The sequence below is a fragment of the Prionailurus viverrinus genome, chromosome F2 (genome assembly GCF_022837055.1).
Source record: "Prionailurus viverrinus isolate Anna chromosome F2, UM_Priviv_1.0, whole genome shotgun sequence".
Classification (NCBI taxonomy): domain Eukaryota; kingdom Metazoa; phylum Chordata; class Mammalia; order Carnivora; family Felidae; genus Prionailurus; species Prionailurus viverrinus.
The window spans coordinates 60,039,458-60,061,173 of NC_062578.1; the positions used below are offsets into that span (position 1 = coordinate 60,039,458).

The 21,716-nt window shown below is 37.8% G+C and overlaps 1 protein-coding gene across 4 annotated transcripts in view; it reads right to left on the reverse strand.

The window, feature by feature from the left end:
- Positions 1-9,823: 9,823 nt before the first annotated feature.
- Positions 9,824-21,716, reverse strand: part of TRPS1 (transcriptional repressor GATA binding 1) — a 259,654-nt gene continuing 247,761 nt past the window's right edge. For all 4 annotated transcript variants that reach the window (XM_047842490.1, XM_047842488.1, XM_047842491.1 and 1 more), the window contains 2 exons: positions 19,713-19,835; positions 9,824-16,449 (listed from right to left, as the gene is read on the reverse strand). In XM_047842490.1, the coding sequence (XP_047698446.1) occupies positions 15,388-16,449; positions 19,713-19,835 (1,185 nt within the window). In that variant the 3' untranslated portion in view covers positions 9,824-15,387. The remainder of the gene's footprint in view (positions 16,450-19,712; positions 19,836-21,716) is intronic.

Below are 21,716 nucleotides of genomic sequence, written 5' to 3' on the forward strand. Positions count from 1 at the left end.
GTGTCTCCCTCTCTCTGTGCCCCTACCCCGTTCATGCTCTGTCTCTCTCTGTCCCAAAAATAAATAAAAAAACGTTAAAAAAATTAAAAAAAAATAGTTTCAGTAGGTATTAAAGAAAGGAAAACAGTTCCAAAGACTTCGCATTTCAAAATATTCTCCAAATGTTACTTTTGCTGTTGTTGATGTTAAAACTTTTTCCTCTAGTAGACATTTTCAGAGTCATTACCAAGTGATTCCTTTTTATCCAAAAGAATGCCTATTGAATGCCCAATATTACTAGATACAATGTGAGGAACTAAGAACAAGGAATAAATGAGCTCTGTCTTTTCCAATCAAGCAATAGTCATTCAAATATATTTTACCTCCTTTTCCCTTCCCTGCCCTCTTCTGGTAGATATAAAAAGTTTTAAACAGGCGATGGGCAAGTAGCTGGAGAAGAAATTGTCTGCAATTGGTATCTGTAACATCATCTCATTATTTAAAAAACAATGGCTAGAGTAGCAAAGAGAAGTATAACTAGTAGTGGGTGGGAGAATCATTTTGATTTCCCAAGAGAAAAATTGAGAGTATCTTCTGCCCAAAGAGGCATTTTTGGTACACCCTGCAATGCTTTGGAAAAGAAGGAAGTGATAGTGATTTATAAAATATTGAGAGCAGAAAGCTTTTGTCTGAATTTTAGTCTTCTGTGATGCTTCCATGAGATACCACTCACTTCAAAATGTTAAAAAATACCTATTTATGTTTCCCCTTAAATATGCTTAGAATACCCGAGTTTTTATGTTCTCATGGGTTTTTTTTTTCCTTAAGGAATTTCTTATAATTGGTCAGAAGCTAGAAGTAGGGATCTTTCTTCAGTAATCTTGAATGTGGTGAATTTGATTCGAGTTATAAGTCGGGAAAATCAAATCAAATCACTTTTTACAAAAAGTACACTTCTGTTGTTTTATATAACTAATTCATAACACAACTCACAGGGAGAAGTAACTTCCATTTTTGAAAACTTTATACTATGGAAAGATGCAAATGTCTTTAAATTTTTTCCAGATGCTTCTGTATTTGTTAAGAAAAAAATAACCAAATTGGGAAATAAGGCAAAAATAACTGCTTCACCTTTCAAGGTCATACCAAGCGTGATCTAAAAAGTTTGTTGTCGTTTACTCTCCCAGAGAATATAATTATTTATTATAACTATTTTACTTCTCTATAAAGTTACCTTATGGAAAATGGATCAGTCACAATGATTTTCGTATCCAATGATGAAGGCAGTCTGAGAGGTTATGATCATTATTGCCCAACAAGACATGAACCATGTTGCATGTAATTTAGTCATCTTATTCCAGCGTTCTTTCTTTTTGTCTTTCATATCCTTTTTTGAACCAGCTTTGTCCTATTGCTGGTTTCTTTGTTAAGGAGTTAATTAGAACTTTTGCATGTGCTCACTCTCCCTGTGAGAACGATGTTTTTGCTGTTCATAACATTTTGAGAGTTATGTTCTGACAATGTAAAAATATAAATAATGATCTAGTTTTATTTTCCACCAAACCCATTATGATGGAACACCCTCCCTAAGGATCCCATCTGTAAGGATGTTACCTATAACCAACAGAATTTCTAGAAATGTTTGTGGATAAGGCCAACTTGATTTATGTATCATGGGAAATAGAAAATTAACAGGTGCCTAGAAAGTGCAGAGCTCAATTCTTTGCATGGAGGAATCTGCATAGGGCACCTGAAGAGCCAGCCAGCCTTGGCTCTCTAGCTTACCGAAAGATGGTATATAGATTGCCCTGGTGGTCTGCTTTTATAAACTTTGCACGGTGGGTAAGTGGTAGATGGTTGATTATATGTTAACCAACTTGCCGAAGTATTAACATATATTTATTTCTATTGATAAACATAGTCCATAAACAAACATGAATAAATGGGAAAAACACAGTTTAAAAAGGAAAATGAAGAATCTCTTTGATGGCTGATTGGATCCTAAACATTAATTATTAGTACCTCAAGTTTTTATATAATGGCAACTGTTTATAAAATTTTTCCAAGAATTCCATGAAAATTGTCCCTGAAATAGAAGTCAGCATGTTAAAACAACTTTTAAATTAGTTGTTGCTGTCATCTCTCATGTCTTCCTTCCAAAGAATTTTTTTAAAACACAATCTAATATATTAATGTTTATAAAATGTTGAGTTATATTTCCTTAGTCTACTTTAAAATAATTAGTTGTCAAAAATCATTGTGAACAGTTGTGTGTGTCAACAGGCAGTACTCTTTTCTCTTGGTGTTGATACCTTTAAAAATATTAAAAATGGATTTCTATGTAAAAGAGCATTCTATAATTGAGTTTAACTATCAACAGAGCCGCATAGTGGTGTTTGTCTTAAAAAGAACAATTCTTGTTAATTATAAAACACTTGAGAGTTTGTTTTTGAGGTTAAAGTGGTTGGGGCAAGAAAGCTAAAAGGAGGAAGTTTTAGTAGCTTCAACACTTGCTCACATGCGAGCACGGTCTGGGAAAGAGACATTCTGGAGAGGGCCTTGTTAAAATGATGTGTTCATCTTTATACTCAGGTTATTGAAATGCAAATATGTCTACTCAGTTTGTTAAGGTGTTAAGCCCATAGATTTGAATCAAAGGAAATGCACCTGGAAGTTATACCAAATTTTAGTTTCATGAAATCATTTTGAAAACGGCAAGGAAAAATCTAACGTCCTCAAAAGCAAATGACAATCCATTTCCTTCTGGACAATAAGATGCTAATGAGGGAACAGGGTCTGGAAGGAGAATAGATGGCGGAGGATGCATAGGCATGAAGTGAGAAAGGCTCCCCCCTGCTATTTGCCGTGGACAACTTCAACCAAAGATACCAAGAAGAGTTTAATTGCAGTCTTCAAATATGAGAGTGTCCAGGAAATGAGGGCCAGCTAGCACCAATTCAGAAAGAAGAGTTTCCACTGCATTTGAGAATACTGAAGTCTCAGTTGCCATCATTGGCCAGTAATGTAAGTGTATCAGGCAATCTACTCCATGATTCTCAGTGATGGTAAACATTCACTACTGCCCATGAGGTAACTGGCCTTACCTTAACGTTTGCATGCATGTAGGAAATGTGAGGCCTGGATTACAGAGCAAAGACAGCTGGTGCTGGCAAAGAACACTCACTGAGGAAAGAGTATTGACTGGGGTGCCTGGGTGGCTCAGTTGGTTAAGCGTTCGACTTCGGTTCAGGTCACGATCTCACAGGATGTGAGTTGCAGCCCCTCATGGGGCTCCACGCTGACAGTACCAGGGCCCGTTGGGGATTCTCTCTCTTTCCTTTGTCTCCCCACCCCCACCCACTGTGCACCTGCTCTCTCTCTCTCTCTCTCTAAATAAATAAATAAATAAAATAAGTAAAAATAGTATTGGCTGATTACCGGATTACAAGTTAAAGAACAATATAGGAAAAACCAAACAACTTTCATTCCTTTTTTTTTTAATTTTTTTTAACGTTTATTTATTTTTGAGACAGAGAGAGACAGAGCATGAACAGGAGAGGGTCAGAGAGAGGGAGACACAGAATCCAAAACAGGCTCCAGGCTCTGAGCTGTCAGCACAGAGCCCAACGCGGGGCTCAAACTCACGAACCGCAAGATCATGACATGAGCCGAAGTCGGACACTTAACCAACTGAGCCACCCAGGTGCCCCCAACTTTCATTCTTTAAAACGTCTGTGGGTCACTGAAGTCCACTTTACTTCAGTTTTCAAGTTTTGATTTTTTACTTTATTAGGTATCTAAGGTAAGATACCATTCTTTAAGTGCTTTCTTAGAAGTTAACACTGTAAATTGAACCGTTACCAAATACTAAAGCCTTTCCTGTGAACATATTAGCTATATTTAAAAGTCATAGCGGGAATAACAGAGAATTTCAACAAATTTCAACAAAATTTTATTAAGATAATGGGAAGACTTTTTGTCAAGGGTACTAAAATGAATGAAATGAAATGTAATAAGGAAAGGTTCAGAAAATGCCCCAAATGGAAAAAAAAAAAAACTTGTAACTAAGCAACCTTATATCTTAATCGACTGTACCTTTGTGGTATAATCAAGAGTATGCAGCAAATTTGAACTCTTTTGTGTCTTTTATACTGCTCGTGCACAGTTCTGAGTCCGGAATCAGTATTCGGCACACATGAACTAATTCACTCAAAAAAAATCAATCGCAGTCATAAGGAAAACCTGGTAAAAACCTGCCTCTTATTGGGTGTATCTTCAGGAAATGGTATTAAGAGAACGAAGAACGCTATACTTGCTGTGGTGTTGCTTATTAGCATAACAAGATCCATGTGTCTTTGAAAACTTGGAATTAAGAAAATAAGAAATAACATTTTGAACTAAACAAGATGAGTATGTTGGGGCAGATTTTTACAGAAGCAATTTTTAAAGTGAGATTCAAATACCATTTTCAGTTATGTGACAGTTTTCTGACTTTATCCAAATATCCACATGCCATTGGGATATAATGAAACAATATTGCCTTGTTTAGTGTATAAGCAGCCTTGTTTCTGAGTGAAATGCTTTGAAGTTCTGAATGGGGTAATGGGCAGAACAGTAGAGCCACAGGAAAAACATTTTGTCAAAAAATAGAGCTTTTGGGCACTCCACTATCACAGCCACACATGTACCAACATCTGTGTCTACACAGTCTGCTTTGCCAACTGTGACTATGAATGCGAACTGTCCTCTTCTCCACTTGGGCATAAGATTCTATCTCCTTCCACTCATTCACCTATCAAAGAACATCACTCCAGCTGTTTTCTCCTCTCTCTGGTAAGACGAATAAAGCCTTCCTTACTGCATCATCCTCCTTAGCAAAGGGACATGTTTTTCTTTCTCCCATTCTAAAGCAAAACAACTTTCGATTGATTCAACATCTCTTGTCAGCCAGCATTCCTTTTTCCAATCCCTTTTATAGCGAAAAGCTCCCCAAATCCTTTGTATACTGTTTTCCAAACATCTCTTAAATGTACTCCATCAAGGGGCGCCTGGGTGGCTCAGTCGGTTAAGCATCCGACGTTGGCTCAGGTCATGATCTCACGGTTCATGAGTTCAAGCCCTGCATCGGGCCCTGTGCTGACAGCTCAGAGCCTGGAGCCTGCTTTGGATTCTGTGTCTCCCTCTCTCTCTGCCCCTCTCCTGCTTGTGCTCTGTCTCTCAAAAATAAACAAACGTCAAAGAAAAAAAGTACTCCATCAGACTTTCCCATCCATGGCTCCAAACTGCTTTTGTCAGTGTGCTGCTGACCAGGGCCAGCTTCATGGGCATATGCAAGCTGTGCAGGTGCACAGGGTCCTGAGCTTCATTGAAAACTCTGATGGCACTGTCCTGAAATCTCTGAACAAGGGGATCTGCATGTTCAATTTGCCCTGGGCCCCACAAAGTATATAGCCCATCCTGCCAGAGACCATTTTCCTACTTGACCGATCAGCAGTATCTTCTCAGGTCAATTGCCCCCTGCCTCGTGATACATTTTTGTTTCCTTGGCTTCTAAGATAACTTCCTTTTGTTTTCCTTCTACCACACAGGCAGCTTCCTCCTCAGTTTTTCTCACGAGTGTCTCCTCATTGCCCAGATTTCAAATACTGGGTGTATTCCCACCTGTTCCCTCCCTAGATTATCTCAGCCAGTCTCATCGTTTTGAATACTGTCTAGACGCTATGGCTAACTCCTAACTTCCAACTCCTAGGTCTAACCATCTATTTGACCTTTGGACCTTAACTGTAGCTAGTCCCCAGTTTCACTCCTTTCCCTCCCCACTCCAAATCCGATCCATCAAATCCATTCTTTCAGTTTGCTCAGATGAAAAATCTTAGAATAATTCTTGACTCTTCTCTTTGTCTCACACCCTGCATCCAGGCCATCTAGTTTGTTCTCCTTCTAAGATTATTTCTGGAATTTTAACTGCTTTTCTGTCCCTCTTATCTCTTGCAGGGATGACTAAGTTAGCGCCCAACCTGGTTTCCTTCTATCCTTGTATCCTCACCTCCTAGGATTTATTCCAAGCATCGAAGAGAATGATCCCATGAAAACATACATCAAACAGCAATCCTCTGCTCAAAGCACTAAAGTACTTCCCTGCTTCAGACAGAATAAAAGCCACGCTCCACAGAGTGGCCTACAACATCCTAAATGATCTGATCTCCTCTTACGTCCATACTTTCACCTCTGAGTGAGTTTCTACATACTCTCCCTCTGGTTTACCTGCCTCAGTTACACTGGCTGCCTTTCTCTTTCTCAAGCTTACCAGACATATTCTCTCACCTTGGGGCTTTTGCATGAGCTATTCACTCGCCATTTCCTCCTGTAAGTCTTCGCTATAATGATGGCTGTACTGTTGGTTAGCTTAATGAACATGGCATCCATCCCCTGCACTGCCCCTGAACTCTGTTTTTCTTCTCTAGTGCATACCTCACTTTCTAACATGGAACGCTATATATATGTTTGTTTACTGTGTGTAAGTTTATTGTCTGTCTCCCTTCCATACAAATAGAGGAGTTTGGGTCTGCTTTCTTTCACTGAGGCAGTCCAAATGCCTGGAATAGTGCAAATACCAACATAATACTCAGTTGGTATTTGTTGAATGAATGCATGAAGCCTGGGTTTATACTACATGGGTCATCACCAGCCAACCAACAAACAAGAATAATGGCAACGATAATTTCACTATAGAAAAAAAATTAAGGCAACTACGAACAATAAAGTTGTAGAAAATAATCCATCATAATGATATCAAATTGATCTTTGTAAACTAGCTAGTGTATTTATGCTTTTTCAGATACATGAATTCATTGGGTAATATGTGGGCTACATAGAGAGAAAATATCTAAGGAGATTTAAGCTCTGAAGAAAATACCATTGGCTGTAGAGTACACTAAGTCTAAAAACTGGCTAATGTGTAAACATGATGAAGGCAGACATTGCTTTCACATAACAGGTGGTACATGTTCTGCATAAAGGTCTGTGATGTCTTCATGGGGTTTGAATTCTAAGTATTCCTGGGAAATTGCTTACAATTTAGTGCTTCTGCAGTTTTAATTTGGAAATTCACCTATTTATGGAAATAATTTAAAGAATTTCTATTGTATTTTTCTGCTAATAGCACTTGCTACCCCAGTCTCTACTACTTCCCTGAAGAAAAGAGTTAATATTTTGTTAAAATATATATTTGTTAAATTATATATATATATAAAATATAATATATAACAATATTACATTATTGTTGTTATTAAACAAAGTTGGAAGAAGTCGTTGTTACCTCCTATACAAGTATTTTAACATTGACGGAAGGTGACTTCCAGATTACTGACATCCTAAACATATTGGAGAACAGTTTTATAAAACTAGCAATAAGGGGGCAACTGGGTGGCTCAGACAACTTAAGCGTCTGACTCTTGATTTTGGCTCAGGTCATGATCTCACAGTTGGTGAGTTTGAGCCCCGCACTGGGCTCTGCACTGACAGCAGAGAGCCTGCTTGGGATTCTGTCTCCTCTCTCTCTGCCCCTCCTCCACTTGCTATCTTTTGCTCAAAATAAATAAAAATACACTTCAAAAAAAATCATTAAAACTAGCAATAAGATTTCATTATAAACATTGCTTTTATTTAAAGAAAATCCTGAAATTACTCATTAAAATTATCAACTATAACATGAAAAAGCCCCTCCCTCCTCATCACCTGTTAATGCTTTACTTTTCTACTGCTGTTAATTTCACCCAAACACCTGACATGAAGAGGGCTACAAGGACATCTTGGACGTTACTGGACATTAACTGTAGCAACTTTTAATAGTTTGGGAAATGTCTTAGTTTGCACCAGTGTGGTAAAAAAAGGAAAATCATACTCGGGGTTACAATGACGGAGAACAAAAGTACAAACTAATTAGCAGTACGCTCAAAAAAAAAAAAAAAAAAGAAGGCTTGTTTGTCTTCTGTGCAAATGTTTCTCGTCTTAAGCAAATTTGGCTCTGAAAGAATCAGGCAGGTGCTGCTGCCACGGTGCTTTCGGGTTTCCTGGCAGAGCTGGAGGTGCACTGGGACCGGAGACAAAACCCAGAGGAACCACAGCTAACCTCAGCGCTTTGCCCAATTTCCTCCCTGCCAGTTACCAGAGTTCACTATTGTTCAAGCTCCAGGGGTCACACATTGCCTGTCTCGGGTGGAATTTATTCTGAACAAGTGTTTTGCTTGGCTTGCAATATTAAAAAAAAAAAAAGAAAGAAAGAAAAAAAGTCACTGACATTAAAAATTAGGAGATTTCGCATAAAATTACCTTTGTCCAGTTTTTCTTAAAAACTGAAAATCTGCAACCCAAGTCAGCTTGGCACTGTTCTTAAGAGACGGGGAAAGGCTACCTTTCATCCAGCCCTCCAGTTCCCAAGGTCTCCACCCAGCTGGCTCACCCACACGAGCCACTTGCCTGTTTCTTTTGTGTGACTGAGTTTCTGACCCCTGCTCTACCCTCACAGAGATGGTAAGGTGAGGACTCACAGTGCTAACTTGATCTTCTTTCCCCTCAAACAAGGGTAAACAGCTGATGCTTACAGAGTTCTTTCTGAATGGGATTCTGACAGTTCCGGGTGAGAACAAAGTGGATTCAACTTTATGTGAAACATGCTCCCTGACAGAAAAACCAAGTTGTATATAAAGAAATCATATTAAGTGATTTCTACTCCACTCTTATCTAGAGAATGTTGCCTCCAGCTGTGAAGCTTCTTACCATTATGAAAGCACCTCAAAGTCTCTACTCTGTTTTCCAAGCAAGAGAAAAGAGAAAGAGCTAGAAAAACAAATAATAAAAGGATTTGTTAAGTTGAGGCTCACAAAAATTAGAAGTAAGGTTGTGTAAGGGGGGTAGATACTAATTCATTTGAAATTTTCAAAACAAATCTTCGAAGCAATAAGTTATTTAAATACTGTAAGTCCTGTCTTCTTTGTGTTTTTCTTTCTGGTTAAAAATACTTGGGTGGGGGCATTTGGGTGGCTCAATCTGTTGAGCACCGGGACTCTTGATTTTGGCTCAGGTCATGATCTCATGGTTCCTGAGATTGAGCCCTGAATGATCAAGCACTACACTTAGTGTGGGGCCTGCTTGAAATTCTCTCTCTCTCTCTCTCTCTCTCTCTCTCTCTCTCTGCTCCTCTCCTGCTCACGGGCTCTCACCCTCTCTCTAAATAAATAAATAAACTTAAAAAAAAACAAACAAAAAAACACTTAGGTGAATTTACCCATGTCATTTTCCTACCTGGGTTTCTGATTGCTTTTGCGCTTCCCTCTTTCAAAATCATCCTTTAGGAACCCTCCTCTGATTAATTTCGTTTTAAGCAAACAATGTGTGTAATATATTAACATATTAATATGAATTTATGGAGATTATCAGGATCTTCACATCATATGTGGGTACACTGAAATGAATCAAAGTTAAACTTCAAACGCAGTTTTTATATATCGTAAAACAATCATTACCCAATACTCAACACTCAATACTTAATAAATGTTTTTGAAATAAACACAATTTTTATTGTTAACCCTCCTCAAGAAACTAGTATATATATTTTTTCTTTTATACAAGATCTATCAGTAAAAGATTGGTTAAAGAAAAAAAAAAAAAGCAAAGCAAAACAAGCTGAGAGACTCCAGGACCTTTCAATCTTAGTCTTATTTTTGAGAATGGTGATTTGATTTCACCATCTCAACTCATCAGAGCCTGTCTATATGTCACAATGGTCTGTGTTTCCTATTTCTACGTGCATGAAAGTGAATCCATATAAACCATACCAACGCCATTATATATAACTGGTGGTAAAACTTTATTATTCAAGTTTAGATGTAACAGACATCTTTGCTGCCTGAAGATTGTTTGCATAAGAAATACACCAAGAACATGTTTGTGAGTAGAAATGAACATGCACTATGAAAACAAAATTAAATAAAACAAAAAAAATTCCATGTGTTGTAAGAACAGACTATTATAGCCAACATTCTAATATTCAAATCAGGACTACAAATTGAATTTTTTCTTAGCAACATGAAATCATTCCATATGAAAGACATTTTCTGCTGGTGAATATTGCTGTAAGTTAATTTTACATTGGCATTTTGAGATGTTTCCCAACCCCGTCCCACCCCCCCCCCCCAATTCCATGTTGTCAAACAGTCCACCCTAAGGAATTTGGCATTTCTTACTGTGATATTTGCCTTGTTGGTAGCCATTAAGAAACTATGGTTTTATCAGCCTTGTAATAGTTTTGCCTCTTCATAGTCAACACTATAGGCTGCCTGGTATGATATTTACAGCTCATCTTTTTAAGAAACATGACCCCAACCTTTTCTGGCCCTTGGGAACTGAGAGTTTAAATAAGCCCCTTGGCCATATAATAATACTTGGCATTCTCATGGTGCCTTTCAACCAAGGATCTCAAAGTGCTTTACAAAACAAGTACTACATTACCATTATTATTATTATTATTAATATTATTATTATTAATATATTTTTTTTCCATTTTACAGGTGAGGAACCTGAGGAACGAAAAGAAAAAGTGATTTGCTGCAGGTCATATAACGAAAAACAACCAACCAGGGGTAGAATCAGGATCCAGTTTGGGGACTTATGGGTCCTGAAGGACCATCTTCTCTGATGAAGGCTATACGTTATTTCCATGTAAAATTACTCTCGCTTTTCTCTGGTGTAGGACGGAGTGAAGCTTACAGCTCTACCTTTCCTTTCAAGAGAACCACACATTATCCAGTTTCCATGTGTGGATCAATGTTGAATTTCACATTTTCTTCATCCCTGACTTCACACACTTCTGCCCTAGCATCTTTCAGAGGTCTTAATTACTGCAAATAATTGTGGATGATTTCTCAACAATTGCACCGCTATCAGGAACGTGTGAATCAGCTATGAAACAGTAATGGAAAACCAAAAGGAAGTGCTCTCCAAATAAGCCCTCCCTCTGCCCTTGGCCAAGTCTTTCTTTTGGAAAATAACCCAGCCCTTCAAAGTCCCAATGCATGTCTTTCTACCTTTTCTCATTTACAGCTGCCTACTCATAGAATTCCACCTGACACTACCTACCTTTGGTTAGCATATTTTGTTTCATATTCTGGTTGAATTTCAATTCCACCATTTTCTCCTGTGATCTAGGGACAGTCAGCAAGCTCTCACCTACTTGCTTACCAAAGATGCCTTGCATTTTTTGCCATGACCCTCAACCCAAAGACCGTGAGCTCATGTAAACTGTAGGGAAAAGGCTGGCATACAGCACAGAAACTGACCACTAGCTTCTTTACTCCATGTTTCCACCACTGGATGACAGATATCCCCACTCTAGAATTGCGCTAATGTTCACTAACTAAATAGGCAGGCAGTTCAGAAGTCTCAAGACAGGTCACCTTGTGATGTTTTGCAGCCACACAGCAGAAGGCTAATAATTATTTTAATAGCAGTATTGATACTTTTCAATTTATTGAGAAAAATGTATATCCTCAGGCATTTTAAAATATATATACATTTAATATTTTTGGAGCTGTATTTGCATTGGATCATAATAGATTATGTGCACATGTGCAATCATAAACATAATGTGCTACCACAGGCTTCAACAAAGAGCTGTTAAAGATAATCACTTTTTTTTTCTTCTCATTAATATTACCTTAGAAAAGAATCCCCATGCTTGTTTTCTAAAATCTACCTTTACTAAAAGAGAACAGTTTAGAATAAAACATCACTATCTTAAAAGTTGATTTTTTAAAAGAACATCTCAATATGTCATGTAGAAAGAATGGGCACACTCTTTTCCTTTTGAACTACAGAGTTAACATGTTAAGGTTTAGAGCTCCATCCTTTTCTCATACACTTAGAGTCCTGTAGTGTCTCTCGATCCACATCCTTCCAAGGTGGGCTGGCTCATGATTTTTCTATCCCAAACAACAGTATGAATATATGGGTGAGAGAGGAAGAAAGAAAGAGTAAGAAAAGGAAGAATGAATGCATGAGCTGGTCCTGACCTAAAATTTGACCCAAAACTTGATTCAAAATAGAGACAAGTAATTTCAAAAGACTTACAGTTTTTCAATGGTATACAATTTTAGCTGGCATATAGTTTTCATCATAGGGGAAGCCTTTTCCAAGAGGGGAAAATCCTAAATCATCTTGAAAGTCCTTAAAAAAAAGGATAAGTACCTAAATAGCTCATTTAATATCACATTTTAAGGCAAAATCATTTGGAAACCTTAAAACCAAATTAAAATAACAACCAACCACTTTTGTAATATATTTTGTGAGATGGAACAAAGGCTTTCAGAAGTCAAAAAACAGGGGGTATTTTAGTGTCACAGTAAGTTTTCATCTTTTTAAAAAAAGCCCAACCTCTTCTCCATCAAAATATGTATAATAATGAAAACAAAAATGAAAATAAAATAATCAATAATAAAAGAATATGGAAGAAGATCTATCGTGTCAATGCTATCCAAGAATATTCTACCAAAAGTAGACTGACCATAAATATTTCAAGAATAGTGATATGTATTTTCCAATGCTAATCGTTACTACTATGTCTGTCTTGAGAAAACAAAAATCAGTTGAAAAAAGAAAACAAAAACAAAAAAAAGAAGGAATACATGCCAAAAATGAACAACCTGTTTGTGTCCGACACACTGGAGAAATTGTTTACCGAGTAGCTTTGCCCAAAAAGTCATACCCAAGTTAACCAAACTTCTGGCATTTTACTGATTTGAGCAGTCCACGTGTAATGTTGCTGAAGGATTGCCACAGTGCACTTCGTTACTAAGTCCTTTTACTAAGAAAATGAAAATGAAACATTGTTTCGTTGTTTGGGAAATCTCCTCTCTTTCTGAGATCTTTCATGGCCACCTCTCAAGTCTGCCTGTACATTTTGAGATGCATTCATTGAAATTCCTAAGAAAGATAAAATTCTCATCACATAATTTGAATGTTAGAACTTCTCATTCCACCTCCTCATTTCAGTTTATGTGAATATCAGAGCTGGACAGGTGAGACCAGAATAGGGCCCTTTAAAAATAAAACTGAAGCTGAAGGCTTAGTCCTGATTTCTTTTTTCTGTCTCTTTCTCTCCTTTTTTTTTTTTACATGAAAACAAACAAACAAAAAATGCAAGAATGGAAATGACAACACATCAAAAAGACATTTTAACTTCATTCACTACGACAGTCACAAACTGGTTGAACTCTACCTGCCATCCAACTTTAAGAAACAAAGACCTGGCACTGGGAAAAAGAAACAAAACCCAAACAAAACACAAACAATAACAAAGCGACTGGGAATTATGTAAAAATGAGTGCAAATGCGGCTACAGAACGCAATAAAAACATCAGTGCTGCGGGTTCCAGCAGCACTTATCAAAATAATTTCTGAAATGTTTCATCTGAAACATAGACAAAGCAATAAAAAGAGGATATATGTTTATCATTTTAAGCATAACAATGTGAGTTAAGAGCTTAAAAATTAAAAAAAAGAAAGTACTTGGAATGAATAGTGCTACCCTTTTTTTTCCTAAGTAGGCATAAAAATATTTTCATTTCCTTCTTGTTTTCCATACCATTATATCAAGAACTTTCATTTGTTTCATGTTACCGTTTACAACTTTAATGCACACACACACACACACACAAAAGATATCTACCGCAATAGAAATAGTTGCTTCATTTCCTTGTTTGCTACATTTGCAAATGTAAACAGCTAGGCAGAGCCAGAACTGACTCTAATGCATGATGGAATATCTTTGTTGCATACGTACACTGTAGAAAATAATTATTCAATATGTCAGGCACCATTATTTGAAATGTAATACATTAATATTTACTAGAAAAATAAGTTTTTTTTTCCTATTTGTTCTCCCAACTTCTTTAATGAAATAAGTTAATCTGACAGTGCATCCAGTAGCTTGTAATATCTTCTACATCTCCGTGGCAAAAAATAAACTACTGGTTGGGACAATATAATGCAAATTATTAAAGTCAGTCCTTGTACATACATCCTTGTAGCAAGCATTGAGGCTCGACTAACAGCACCTTTAACCAATTATTTAATGTTTAGTTATTTAGCCCTATTTCCCTGAGCAGTTATGCTGAGGAGTTTTCCCTTCATGGATAGTTTTACAAAGCCTGAAGTATTAAAAGTACTATGAAGATATACTTCTAAGAATCCTATTTAATGCTACTTAACTAAACCTGTATAAATCTAATGAAGGGAGTGACTGGTACATATATCAACTATCAGTCTGTGGTAACGTAACCTTAGACGCTGCCTGGCCACAAAGTTTGGAAATTATATTTAACCAAAAGGAAATAAATAAAATACAGCAGGTTACCTTATGGAGAAATACCATGTATTCTGAACAAGTTAAGCCCATGGTCTGAACTTTTATATCCATCGAATCTTTTGAACTGAGGGGGATCCCTTTAGTTACAATGTGCCAAGTGAGATCGGTGACCAAGAGGAGGCTTAAAAAAACAAATCCAAACTGCTTCATCACATACAAGATAGGAATATCTGGCTAAAGAAAAGAATTACTATGTAAGCACTGAGGGCACTGTTTTTAAAAAGGCATAAATATTGGGACAAAATGAACCTAAGCTGCAAATGAAAGGACTGTTTTTGAAAGGAGTATCTGAACATCTAAAGGACAAAAATATCAGAGAGGGTGTGCATGTGTATGTACAGGCAGGGCTGGCCCAAATCACTGTGCCACCGTCTGTCACTTTCCTCGCTGCTCTCTCACCAAGCCTAACCACAGCTCACATTTCTAGGTCTAAATCCGAAACACCGTCAATGAGAGGAGACTGATGTAAGAGGCGCCATTTTCCTTTCACTGCCCTGGAGATTAGATTTCTCCTCATCTGCCTAGGATTTCATGATACTTCTAAATTTAGGCAACAATTTATGGGTTGATGAACAAATGGACCAATGGCCAGCCCAATACTGCATTAGTATCATAATCTGTAAACCCTTTCAAATTCGAGATAGCTTTGATCTCTTCCTTTACAAACATAATAGAGTCTGGAGATACTTCTTATGGACCGTTTCCACAGTACACATTCGCCAAGATGGTTCTGACTTGCTAGGTTCTAAAACATGACTATTTACCATCTTCCATTTTTTTTTCGTTTGTTTCTCACTGACCATTTGTCTCACTTTTTAATCTTGGTAACCTACTCATCAAAAGAAAGAATAAAAGAAGGGAATTTCATGTTGGATAAGGCAGGCTCTATGAAGTATTTTTTTAATAGGTCTTCATAAGACATTACAAGCTATTGAATTCCCATCAAGAAAACCTATTTCTATTTAATTGTGCTAAGTGCTAAGGTTTTACTCTTTAGGTTTTCCATTTTTTTCCGCTTGTGCATTGTTCCTATGCAGGCCCCTCTGGATATGAGTTGTGAAGTCATATTTGTCCGTGCAAAGATGCTGGCATATGCTGCACTGGAAAGGTCCACTGTCACCATGGCAACTCATATGCAAAGCATACATCACTTCATCCAGAAAGACAATGCCACAGTGCACACATTTTGTGGAAAGTTCATCTTGAGTACTTCTATCAACTTTCTCTGTTTTTACTACATTCAAGGGACCTTCACTTTTTACACTTGGTGGTGCCTTCGTTTTCTCCTTGGAGGCACCGTTTGCAGTTGGCCCAGGTCTGGAATGCTTGATCGCCAAATCGAGAGGAATGTCATTGTCTGATCCAACAGCTGAAAAATGAGGAGGCAGATTGAAGGTGGGATAAGGCACATAGTTTTGGCAAGGATTTGGTAGGCCAGGCACATGACTCAAGTAGTGCGGATTCCCAGGAACGGAGAGCTTATATTTACTCCAGAACCGCAGCCAGTCAGCTTCACTCTGGAAGTCATTATGTACAAAGGGAAGTCCGAAAAGGGGGTACTGGTACTTTTCAATAGGGCTGCCTGGTGGTGAATAATTCGGGTGCTTCGCAGGTCTCATGTACTTCTCTATGGGACTGCCTCTCTCAGAACTTCCTTTCCCTTCTGATACGGATGAACTATTTCCTGGGTCTCCAGTACTTTCCTGAGGACTTTTTATCTGAATGTGCAAAGGTTGCATCCTTTTGTGAATATCCAGAGTTTGGCTGACCAGGACTGGCTGCTGAGCAGAATGGCTTTTAGTCAATGAACCCTGGGCTTCGTATTTACTCAGGCTAGGGAGCGGAATTTCTCTCTGGTGACCTTCAGTTAAATGATCTTCTGACCTCCTCTCTAAGGGGCTTCCGTTGACCTGCTCCTCACTGCCACCCCTCTGGTGTTTGTTGAGCTGCTCAGCCTGAAGTGCCTCTGGGTTAAGGCGCTTTCTTGTCCTTCTCCTAATAATCTGCTCACCGTTGTTTTGTTTAATGATGTTTAAAGGCCTGGGAGTCTGCAGAGAAAACACACACACACACACACACAACACATAAAAGGAAAACATTAAAAAAAATGCATTAAAATGCATTAACCATTCCTCGCAAATATGAACCACGCTTAAGTTCAAAGCAAGGGTAGACTTTATGTTATAGATTTACTAAATCTCCTCCTTTTGCCCTACGCGGAATCAGAGGGAGGAACCAAAGCACACTATTTTAGCCTAATTAAATCATGTCTAACTTCACAGGGAGGACTGAAAACTTTAATCTACTTAAAAACAGCTTTTCCAAACTCAATAGATTTTGGAATTGCAGCACTGAATGATAAAACTGTGTAGAAAGTTACTTGAAGAAACGTGATTTTTCTGAAATATTTCTCAACTTCTGAGTCATGCACTAAGATGTCAATACAGGAACATGGGCGATAGCCTTTATTGACAACTGTGGAAAAATTATACATTGCTACAGGCTGAACTGGGTCCCCTCATTCATACGTTACAGCTCTACCTGGCCATGTGCCTGTAGCTGGAGACATGGTCTTTAGGAGGCAGATGAGGATAGATGAGGACATAGAAGGTGACTTTCTGTAAGCCAGGAAGAGAGTGCTCCAAACAGGACCCAACCACACTGATCCTCTGACCTCAGACCTCTAGCCTCCAGAACTGTGTAAAAATACATTCTGTTGTCTAAGCCACTCAATCTATGGTATCTTGTCATGGTAGCGTGAGCTGACCAATAACATGCATTCTTCTAAATAACTGCGAATGTGGATATAAAGCTATTAAATATCACAGCATAAATAATCAAAGACAAAGGAACAGAATCATGAAGAAAGACATCAGGTAATCAAAGCCATATCAGTGGGAGACTTTTTCTTAACCTCTCACTTTTATTTCTCCTTGTTTAATAGTATTTTACATGCATAATCACTACAGAAGATTTTACTTGTTAACAGGTGAAGCATTTGTTTTCTGGTGAAAATACAAATTCCTTTGTAGCTTTGGTTCAAATACCTGATACGTCATTCTACTCTGTGCTCAAATCGAATGCTTTCACTCAGGTTGGTTTTTATTCAGGTTAAGCACTTTATGATTGGTATTTAGATTATAGGACTAAACTCTATAGACAAGACTATACTAATAACTTTACTTGTAGTAAAGAGCTCTTTGATTTATAAAATCAAAAGAATAAGTTTAATAAATTAATGCATATTTATAGATGAAAATTTAGGGAAATTTTTTTTTAATTTTATAAAACATTTATTTTTGAGAAACAGAGAGAGACAGAGTATGAGCAGGGGAGGGGCAGACAGAAAGGGAGACACAGAATTCGAAACAGGCTGTAGGCTCTGAGCTGTCAGCACAGAGCCCAATATGGGGCTCAAGCTCACAAACTGCAAGATCATGACCTGAGCCGGAGTCGGACGCTAAACTGACTGAGCCACCCAGGCGCCCCTAGGGAAACCTTTAAGTGGCTAAAACCTGATTTTTCTAAAAGATTACTTAAATCAGTAAATCATTTCTACATAGAATATGAATATATATGTGTGTGTGTTTATATATATATATATATATATATATATATATATATAGTAATTTGTGAATAATTCCTAGAAAGAATGCACTTGAATGCAAGAGAGTATCTTTTACATGTTAAACAAGATCTGGGTCTAAATCCTTTTTGGAATGTTTCTATTGTCACAGAGGCATTTTGAAGGCAAGAAAGATAACACACTTGTTGCTGACAATTCAATTACTGGTTTCAGGATGAAAATTCCACATCCCTTGGATATACCATATTCATTTGTTGAGAATGTTCAGGTTTCTAAAGAGCTCATATTTGTATTACGGAAATATGCAGTATTTAATCTATATCTTGTAAGGAAACCGGAAATTTGCATTTTTACCCTTTTAAAATCTTTGTAACTTCTGTAACAGTCTTTGACATGGATGTGAGCATAACCTTTATGTACTTAAATTTATGATTTAAAAAAAAAAAACCTCAAAACTGAACACATCTTGTCTCTGGAGAGATGAATATTAAAATAATTATAAAAAAGAGTTTACTTTATATCATAGTTGTTAAATTATCATAACCTGGAAGAGCAGTGGTTTAATTAATTCTTGGCCTATGATTGGCCAGAGTTCAATTAAAATCATTAATGTCAGTGCTCATTAAATGAAAGCTTATTGCTGTGTTTAAATGGTGAAGGTGTAGAAAAAGTAAGTTGATGTGGTGGTGGTGGGGAGAATCTTTCTGCTGGCTATATGTAATAACTAAGGTTTTACAGTTTACCACCAATTAGTATTGTTGGCAGCATGCATTTTTTAAAGAGTGCTTCCAATGGTTCATTTATGAGGACGTTTTGTCTAAAACCGTATTCCCTGTAGCTGTAATTTATTCATTGGCTGTGCTACGAGCTATGGTAAAATGCCAAACAAAATGAAAAAGGCAGAGGGAAATAGATTTCTGTTTACTAAGTGGGGTATTCCTATTTTTAAAGGCAGTTCTTGTCAGCAGATAAACTTTCTAAACTAAAAAAAAAAATCCTCCGGGAAGTCACACACACAGATGGAGGGGGGAATTTGTGAGTTTAAACTTGATTCTAGGATTCTAATTAAAATCTGACAAGAAAGGACCGGAAGGACCTCAGTGAGGCACAGAAAGAAGTCAGCCAGAGATCTGAAAACACAAAGCATCTTCGCACCTTACTCTAGCTGGGATGTGCGCTGTTCAAGCCCTCAGACGCCTCGCTGGAATAAGTCTATCGGAAGAACCTAAGAGGTTTACCTGGTGTTGGTGGCTCCTAGTTCAGAACCACTCTTCTGAACGCGCCTGACTTCCAGCCCCCAAAGCAGCCAAGATGACAACTGCAAATTCTAAAGTTAAGCTGAATATAAGCACCCTTTCCCTGCCCTATATTTTATACGAGTATACATTTTTTACGTAGTTTTGAACTTTTAAGGTTTCTCCTTTCTGCCTAAACTAATTTCACCAAAGTCTGATAACCACTAGTTTGACTACCTGTTACAAAAAGTTCCCAGAAATCAATCATTTTCCTCTTTTATATCAAAAGAAGCATAATGCATCGCTAATGATCTCAAATGTATCTCCCCATAACACTGGAGGCCATTTCACCATAAATCACATGTGTTCTCGAAGTGACTGTATTAAACTCTGCGGGAGCAGGCATTGCAAGCCAGGGAATGGTACACATCACACCACAGACCAGGCTGCTTTAAAAAGCTTTTCCTCAAACAGTCTAACAAGTTCTTACCGAGTGAAGCTTCTGGTAGAGGCCACACGCGTTGCATACATATCCGCCATTTGCATTCTTTCGCCAGAGAGAGGTCTTTGTGGTCAAGCAATTGGCACAAAAAACACCCGAGCCTCTACGCCTCTGAAACAGGGAAAAAAACACAAGGTCAGAGGTGAGTCACATGATCAGTGGAGTTAGACCAAATCAACCCAGGAGTTTTGTCTTTAGACTAGCAACAATGACAGTATAAAACCACACTGCCCATAATGAGGTCAGGTTCAATTGTGTTTAATAGGCACCACTGATTTTCATTATAATTAACCCTACAGTGATGGATGAGGTGTGTGCAACACCAAAGGCTTTTCACAGAAACAGCTTTAACTTTTTGAACTTTGGGTTTTGTGCCTTTAATGACGGCTCCTAAATGCTGAACCCTAAAATATACCTTTTAAAAGTGTCAAAACAAAAGTCAAAAGACAGAACCTGGCAATATGTTCAATACACTTTAGAAAGGGGGGGCCGCATGCTACCTGAGCTTTAACATATAGTCCAGCTTATAATAAATGTGGCATGTGAACCGTTTAGAATTAAACCTGATTTGTGTCTTTTTGTATGTCATTCATGCAACGCAAGTATGAAGAGAGTATAGCACACTCAGTTCTAGTTTTTGGCGTGCAATTGTAAACTTTGAAAGAGAACACCCTCGACTTCCCAAAGCTGAGGGGACCATATAAACTTGTGCCAACTAGAAGTACAGTGTTACTGAGAACCCTTATGAGGTGCCTGCTTAAGCCAGACAACATAGTCCCATCAATGGCTGTTTATTTCATTTGCCTCAGACTTGGAAATCACAAGCGTTTCCGAATACAAATTGATTTTAGTGGGCTGAATTCCGTAATCACCAGATTCAAAAATAATCTAGGAATATTTAAACGTAGATAATTAGCATTGCTGGTTCCATTCTTGCTATCAAGTAATGATTCCATTAAACTCATTGAAACAAAAGTCAGGCTGTGTTTGTAGGCGCAAACGCGAACAGGCAGGAAATGAAATGCTCTTGCTACGAAAAAAGACAGCCTGAATTGCAACTTCGCTCTCCTTTCTCTAGGAAGTGAAGCCTTTAATGATAAAATATTCACGTTAGATAAGGAGTGGAAAAAGTCTTGCTGGAACCCTATTTTGTTATAAATTTAGAATTACAAATACCATAAGTCAAAATTTCAGGGATTCATAAAATTTAGGCAATTTATTTAACTTGAGTCCATACTGTAGACGAGTGGTATTCTTGCCAAGAAAATACAATGGTTATAATTGTACTCTGATACATTTCAAATGGAAAGCTTTCTGCAGACATAATTTTGGCTTCAAGACTGGAACACTTTCTTGGCATTGAAAGGGCATTTGATTCATCGGGTGTTTCACAATGTATCACTAAAAAGACCTGGTGAGCAGCCAGTTCCCTATAGGGTAATTTTTCCATCCAGATGCAAGTGCTATCAGAGGCCCTCGTCAGCTAAACTAATTATGATCTTGCAATTGCTGATGCCTGCTCACTCTAACATTCGACATCCTCCATTAATCATCAATACAAGGAAAATGAATGAAACGTAAAGAAATGAGGGCTGGTAAGCTGCACAGCTATAAAAATCTGAAATGAGAGCAATAATTTAACAAGATTGGGGGGATGTTTTTAGTGTGCACAAAGTCAGGCTAACAATTGCCCTTTTCAACCAAGAACACGATTTCATTAGTGTAGCAGGTTGTGCTACTTTAGGTGATGTAATAAAAGCTAGATTTTTCACAAAGATAATCGCTTGCTCCCCTTTTCCTCCCTCTCCACCCAAGTCAGGACCAGGAACACATCACGGTTAGAGAGACGACAAATGTTGGGTGTCAGTCCGCAAGTCCCAGATGGGACCTACTGCAAAAGTAGAGACTGCTCCCTCCTGAAAATGAATGAACTATTAGATGCTATGTTTATCAAACATTCTGGGGCCCCTTTTATCTGAAGTAGGTTGGGGA